The sequence below is a fragment of the Adiantum capillus-veneris genome, chromosome 8, assembly GCF_014529385.1.
Source record: "Adiantum capillus-veneris isolate H3 chromosome 8, ASM1452938v2, whole genome shotgun sequence".
Taxonomy (NCBI): domain Eukaryota; kingdom Viridiplantae; phylum Streptophyta; class Polypodiopsida; order Polypodiales; family Pteridaceae; genus Adiantum; species Adiantum capillus-veneris.
The window spans coordinates 150,951,852-150,959,652 of record NC_140938.1 but is presented as its reverse complement, the minus strand read 5'-3'; the positions used below and the strand labels follow the sequence as shown (position 1 = coordinate 150,959,652).

The 7,801-nt window shown below is 42.1% G+C and overlaps 1 protein-coding gene across 1 annotated transcript; it reads right to left on the bottom strand.

Annotated features, from left to right (window-relative positions):
* Nucleotides 1–552: 552 nt before the first annotated feature.
* On the bottom strand, nt 553–4,295 carry LOC147453164 (uncharacterized). Its single transcript, XM_086519098.1, has one exon. The coding sequence runs from the start codon at nt 2,695–2,697 to the stop codon at nt 715–717; it is 1,983 nt and encodes a 660-aa protein (XP_086375224.1). The 5' UTR covers nt 2,698–4,295; the 3' UTR covers nt 553–714.
* Nucleotides 4,296–7,801: the final 3,506 nt, after the last annotated feature.

Below are 7,801 nucleotides of genomic sequence, written 5' to 3'. Positions count from 1 at the left end.
TCCAGAGTTTCTTCGGCTATGCCTACAAGAGTCTTGATACTCCTCAATGAGTGGAGCTATGTACTAGTATCCATGTTTGTTGCCTTATTTGTTCCTTGCACAATCAATGAAAGGCAAATGGAACTTTTCTCTATTAACCCATAACCAAAGTGAACGATTATAGTTAACAAAATATATGAATCATGTGCTCCACGAGGATTGCCTAATCCAAACAAGTCTCCTCAGCTATGGTACGTAAAACAATTAAACTTAATTATGACAAGCATTGTAGCTCTAAACTAATGAAGCAATGAGAATCAACAAGACAAACTTTTTGACCCCATGATACTCCTCTTTCATTGAAGAGGAGCATTAAGGATGACAATCTTAGTGTACCAAGAAAATGTAAATTTCTGACGAGAATAAAGCTGGTAAGTACCAACACAAAAGCCCTGAGATTTTTCTGCTATAATTATTTGACAAATATTGGAAGAAGCTCCCTGATGATGCTAAAGTGTTTGATAAAAGAACACCATCTAATTGTGGGAGTAAGGATTTGGCTTTGTAATAACTGAAAAAGACAAGGGTAATCAGACAAAAGGCTAATTAAGTTGAAACCACGGTAACTCTCCAAGGCGGAAAGAAAATTAGTGAAAAGTTATTAAGAAGGTCGCTACGTGAAGGCAGAAGAGGAAAAGGTCGGCAGCGGGACCGGAGTGTATTGTAGTTAGAGGGTCATGAGAAGGGCAAGAACTGCAAAATCTCCTCGCTCTGGGATGCATCAGAGTAGGCCGAGTACTGGTCCTCTTCGTATTGGAGGGGGTGCAGATCCCACATATTAGGCTGCCAATCCGACAGTAGGTGGGACATTTCTTGCAGAGGGGGCAAGCGATCAACATCGGACTCATCAGAGCTCGCTGCAGAGGAAGATAGCTCTTGTACATTGTCCGTAGAGGCCAGGCTGGTGGAAGCAGGCCCCACATTCTCTTCACTTGCTTGGCTCACGCTAATGCCGGTCTGAAATGGAGCTGTAGACCCTAATGATGCGCATGCAGACGAGACCACTTGCTGCAAGCTTCCCTGAAGCGATAATATTGAGCTGGAACTCCTGGCCCCGACTAATGCAGATTGCGCTGCGCCTTCCACGCCTGCAGAAGTCTCATAAGAAAGATCAACGGTTAGATTCTGTGGGCTAGCAGGACCTTTACACTGCAAGGTCGGGAGAGACAGGCTTTCGTCGCTAGAAGTACCCTGAAAATAAGTGAAGCCCCCTCCACCCGAAAAGCGTCTCTGCACCAGAGAAGGCTTCTCTTCATAACATGATGTAGCTGTTCCTGCAATAAGCTGGTGAGCGTTGGGCATGGTTGCGTAGCGAGGTGGGGGCGGCGGCCGCCGTAGGCTTTGCTGGCAGAGCTTTCCTTGGATCCTTTGAGGAGGAAAGTACGTTGGATTAATAAGGCTATGGAGAGGAATGGCTGTATGCAGTAATGTGGACGGCTGGGGGCCTGGATTACTGAGGTGGTTTTGTTGGGACTGGACGAGCGAGGGAGTGGGTGAAGGGAAGCTACTATATCTGTGGGGAGGTGGGCGTGGAGCGAAGGTGCTAGGGGAGAGAGAAGCAGCAGCCTGCTGGTGGAGAAGCGTGGTGGACAAAGCGTGCCATGCCGAGGGGACAGGTTTGCAGAGCATGGCGGGCTGCAGGGACGGGGAGGGGGACGGTGGGGCGATTGGGGGGATAGCAGGAAAGAGATGTGGGGGTGCAGGGTGGACGCCGGGCATGGGGAAGTTGAGCATAGCGCGGGCCCCGCGCATGCCATAAGCCGCTCGATCATAGGCTAACGCCGCCTCCACGGCCGTTGAGAAAGTGCCGAGCCAGATGCGGGCCCCCTGCCGCGCGGAATCCCGAATCTCTGCAGCGTACTTGCCCCACGGCCGCCGTCGCACCCCGCGATAATGGGGTTCCTTGCTGCCTCCCGCCTGCACCTGCACCTCCTTCGACTTCGACGCCTGCCCATGCACAGCTCCATCGCCCACACGCGGCTGATTCTGCGCCGTATTTCTCTGTATCTTTGCAAATATCTCCTCCAGCCCAGATATTGTCTCACCCCTTGTCTCGGCGGCCACCTCTGGCGCTACCCGTCCTCGTTTGATCATTCCTGCATTCACTGCCTGCAAGCCTGTGCACTCATCGCATGCAAAACGCTTCAATGATGTGCCGGCTTGTTGCAACGGGAAGCTTCTTTCATTGACGCAGTACACCGCCCTTTCCTGCCAGCATGCGTTACCCATGCTTCCATTCACACCAGAAGAAGTTGCTGCAATCGTGGTAGTGGATTTGCCGATAGTAGACTTCTGCAAGGATTGCTCAGGCATGGCAGCACTTACAGGAGTGCGGCTACATCCATCATGCGTCAACGGAACAGAACCGTGATAGATACTGCTCCCCTGATCTCCCATCGGTGGGCTATTTACTGGCATGCTCTGCTGGGCTTGCGTTACTGCGGCTGTAGCAGCATCACTAGTAGGCTGATGAGAATTAATGATTGCTGGAAACTCCTGCTGATAGCTTTGACAGGTTTGCAGGAAAGGCAAGAAGAAAGGAAGCACCAGCTTGGGCTCATGACTATCACACTGGGAATATTGAGGCCTAGAAACGGATATATTGCTATTCCTATGACCGCCCTTCTGATCGTCAAGCTTCACCATAGATAACGCCATGAGAGGCAGCCTATACTTCTTAGTTAGGACGCGATCACGCACCCACACGCCCAGTAGTTAGCTTTTTCACTAATCAAGCCAGATTAGGGATTTCCAAAGCGCTAATCTCACATTCAAAAACGCACACTCTTCCCCCCAAGCAGGCGCTCCTCGAGCAGCAGAGCTCTTGACTTCATCAACCCAAAGCTTGACTTAACGTTGCTGGCCATGCACAATTTTATACACCTCCACCCCACGCTCCGCTTGCACTAGTTTAAGCATCCGCTTTCCCTGTTGCACGCGATCACATGTCTGTGTTATGCACTCATCCCCATCTCACAGCTAACGCATATATACTCACTTATATGCTAAGCTGACCCACCTCGCCCATGCATCGATTTCCTGTCTAGCAATGTATGGTCATCCATGGACTGCATGCGCCTTTGGCCAGCTCGAAAAAATAAAAACCCACTTCAATCATGGATAACGCTTGGATGGGTCTCTTTCAGAAGAGATAGAATAGAATACCCCTGGTTCACAAGAATTTCAAGCCCCTGTTGCATGCCAATATGGCCGACATGTTTCTTGCAAGCACAGCAGCAGAAAGAAGAGGGAAAATTATAAGCTTTATTCGTAGGGCTTCTTCTTGCACGGAGTGAAATCAGGGAATTGAAAAGAAAAAAAGCGGGCTAACAACCAATACAAAGGCCCTCTCTTCCTCTGTGGGATGAAGGCTCCAAAGCTACCATGTAGAACCTGGCCGACAGGCTTTTCCTCCTCAAATCCCTATGAGCGCCCCTTGTGCTTATTTTAAAGCGGGCGCGATCTGCTGCTAAAAAATGCCAAGAGCATAGAATGGACAGAGGGATGAATTCAAAGGAGTACGAGACCTCCAAGCAAACGGTAAGCATGTGCACGCAGCAGAGAAAATACTAGAAAACAATGTGTGTGTGTGTCATGTATGTGGGAAGATTATGAGCATAACGCGGAGGACGAGAGAGACACAGAGAGGGCAAATGTGTGTTTGTGTGGGGTGACTCACACATGCACTCACACACACGCGCGCGCACAGCACAAGGGCAACTATATATCACAGACTCACAGTATTCTTACGTGGGGCTCCGAACTCCGAGCCTCTCAACAAAATTGTGAAAGAGAAGTTTGAAACACGCACATTCCCTCGGAATTTGAATTGGTTTTCCTTTTATACCCTCTGTCTGACATAATCAACCCTAACTTTCAGACACTGCTTTCTTTGCTCCTTGTGTGGGATGTGTTCCCACTGACCCTTAGATAACAAAGATGGATATAACCAATAGAGTGGAACTAGGGGAAAAGAAAGTTCTACGGATTTTGGATGGCCATTTAAGGTGCCCCACACGCACACATGAGGGGTAAGAGCTAAGAAATGACCAACAAGAAAGGTGTTGTAACAACAAGTCACGCACATGCGAAATGGGAGAGGGGTAAATTTTTCATATCTCTTTGAGGTGCAATTAGTGAAGGGAAGAGGGGGTAACTCGAAAACAATTACCCCTTCTCTTGTGGGTGTCCCCTTTATATTAGGTTGGTAATGGGATACTTTTATGTTCTTGTTATGTGACCAATTTCCTCCAATTATTTGAGGACTTTCATAAAGAAATTCTTAATGTTCTACATATATAGAGAGTTGTGTTATGAGCTTAAACAAAATGCCATTTTTTCAAGATACTAAGTTCACTTGTAATCTTAATCTTGACAAACATCTGTCAACTTAAACCGAGCGAAAAAACATAGATTGGTAGAGTATTAGCCTTGCTTGTTTTGAACATGTCTCTATGTTCTAAAGAGGACTTACGTGCTCAAATTGAAAGTTATGTCCTAAATACTGGAATTTAGTATTCGTGTTTTTTGGTTAAATTTTGTATTTCCATTATTTTTTGGGTAGCTTTAATGAAATTCAAAAGGAACTTTGTATGTGTAGATGTATTCCATAACATAAAAGTATACTTCCACGAGTTTAGGACACCTAATAACCTATATATATAGCTAGCTGTTTGAAATATGCGGTTCATTTTTTGAGCTTACTAAGAATCCAAGGTATTTTATACTAGCAAGTGTAGTCTTCATAAAGCTACTAATAACATAGGCCAAGCATGTAGATAGTGTAACTTATATCAATATCTAGTCATAGATGTTAAATCTATCTTATATATTTGAGCATTTTCTAAGAGATAAGAGACTCAAAGGTTCATAATGTGAAACCCAATTTTTTTCTATCAATTGTTTTAGTGCTTCCTTATCGTCCCTAACATTGTTTTGGATGAGATCTTCCGCATGCTTTTGGCATGGTCTATATATGGTTATCTATGATTTCATGGGTACGTAAACTTTAATGATATGTCAGCATCATGAAAAAAACACGACTTTTTGTATCTTATAGAATGTCGCAAAAACAAAATTGGGAGATTAACACTAGTCTGGTAACCTAACAGAACGTAAAGGTGTCCTTTCATGGTTTTGGGAGAAAATTCCAAAACCATAGTAGATCCACTCATTTTGGAAAATCCTTTCATGAGCTTATAGTACAAGGACTACTACTTATGGCAAAAATGAGAAACTTGTAAAATTTATCATCTCTTTATCACAACAATCCTCCAAAGTTAACGGACCATTGCATTTTGCCCAAAACAGCCATTTCCTACGGTTGATTCCATATAAATAAGAGTGGGGATTTTTGTAGGACATGAGATGAAATGCCTCGTTAACTTCAGTGGGTTGGTGATCAAAACATATGGTTTCTTTTGCCTCAGTATTTTTTTTTAAACAAAAAAAATGGTACAAGAAAGTTGCATTTTTGCCATTCTACGGACCTATTATCAAAGTTTCTATAGTCACGCTCAATATTGATACTATATGCATGTTTTTTTAGTTCCCTTTGGGCCATTAGATTCAAAAGAAGCCATGGAGCATGTCAAAAGAATAATGGATCTCTTACTAAGTGGAACCTTGGGGAGAATGATGAAGTGCTAAATACAACAAACATGACAAAACTGTGTTTAGTATTATGACCTCTAGAATCCCAAAGAAACTACTCAATATCTAGCCAAATTTGTAGTTTATGATTACATATGGTTAGTACCTACAAAATACACACAATTGGCCTAAGCAACTAGCAATATTGAGAAAGCTATACTTGCTACACTAAAATGTCTCGTATTCTTCAGCAATCAAAAAACTCAACCATCATCATATACTATGCTATATATAGTGTATTAGGTCCCCCAAAACTCAAGAAAGATTAGCTTTATGTTATATATGCCACTTATACAATCAAAATTGCATTTGGATATCAAGAAAGCCACCAAAAAAATCATAAAAGTGCTAATTGTAAGTTGGTCATAAGTTTCAATTTTAACACTTAGCTCTCTCTAGAAGCATCAAAACATGTTGACAACTATGAAGGCATATCCTCTAGCTATTTAAACCTCACAAACATGAACTTTAGAGTGGTATAGTTGCAAAAATTTGAGAAAAAGCCAAAAACATGACCCGTTTTTTCACACAATTTAGGTTCAAAAATGTTGTGCAAGAGTAAGGTTATTGGTGAGATCGATATTTTTAAAAAAATATCAAGTTTTTTTCAGCTCATAAGACAACTTTGTGGATGTATACCACATTAAAATTCATTTTCATAGTCTTCAAATAATTCAAGCAAAATGGTCACTTAACAGGAGACAAAAGTGTCCAAGGACATAAAAGTGTCATGTTACCACTCTAGTGTTAAAATAACCATATGGTTCGATCACCACCCCTATGTAATCTATCAAAATAAGTTTCTATTTTGAGCAAAATGCGGTAGTGCTTCTACTTTGAACATCAAGCTCAAGAAAAAAATTCTCAAAATGAGTGTGTCTCCTATGAGATTGCAAGTCTTTTTTTGAAATGCTTTGAAAAACTTGTATGTCCTATAAGGTTACCAACCTAGTATTAACGTGGTGAAGTGCAAGAAGATAGTTAGTTACATTACTAAAAGCATCCTAATTAGAGACACGAAGGACATAAAAATTCAACTTGCTTTGGAGACCATGTAATGGTGTCAGGAGAACTACAATGGGGATTTCGCTAGAATGAAATAGTTAGATTCTACATATATTTAAAATTTTGAACTAAAAGACTTCTTGTGAAATTTGAGGCGGACGTATTTGATTTGAACATGTTTTGGATAAAGAGAACCCACCTTTTCCAAAGTCGTGATGATGATGATAGATGCTTCATATCAAACTACTTAATGTATTTCTTATAGACAAGCATCTTTCCTAGTCTAGTCTCCAACCTCTCGCACTTTGGACCCGTACACCTTAGTGATTATTCTTGAGTTTTCCTACAAGAATTTAAAGGAGTGTTGTTTCTTGCTTATATATCTATGTTGGATCTTCTGTTGGTCTCAACCAAATCAAACAAGATGTGGAGCGCGCATTACTCCATTAACCCCCCTACCTGCATCTACATCCAGCAAGGTTATTGAGGACATGCAAAGGGCTCTTTCATTACAACAACAATTGGCATGTAGCGCAAATAGTAAAGGCTCCAAATATTTACCATGCTAGAATCTCAAGCCAATATACTAGCTAAGGTAGCTCTAGAGCTAGCTAGTTATCATAATCCTTGAAATTGAAATTTATTATGCAAAAGAGAAGGAATATCATAGTGTCAAAGTATACCTTAAAACTTGTTGGACCAATAGAATGGGTAGAATCTCCTTAAAATGTTTGAGATCTTTTTAAAAAATCAAGCTAAAGAGATCATTCCATGGACGTTAAAGGAGGGTGGAATCATCTATCCATCCCAAGACAACTTGGATCACTCGTGAAAAACCACTAAATTTGCTAGCAACTTTTTTGGCATCCCCCAAAGTAGCCATACGTACGATGTAGCAAATTAGTGAAGATATTTCAAGATGCTTGCAATCCACATTCACGTTATCCATTGTTGCCCAACTCAATTTTACTCCATCCTCCAATTAGAGTTGTCTGGTAAAATAATTTGATAAGAGCCCGAGATTTGATGGTGTTCTTATAGCTCAATTCTTTTAGCAATGTAAGCAACATATTACTTAGGACATTCTGTAAGTTTGGAAAGAATA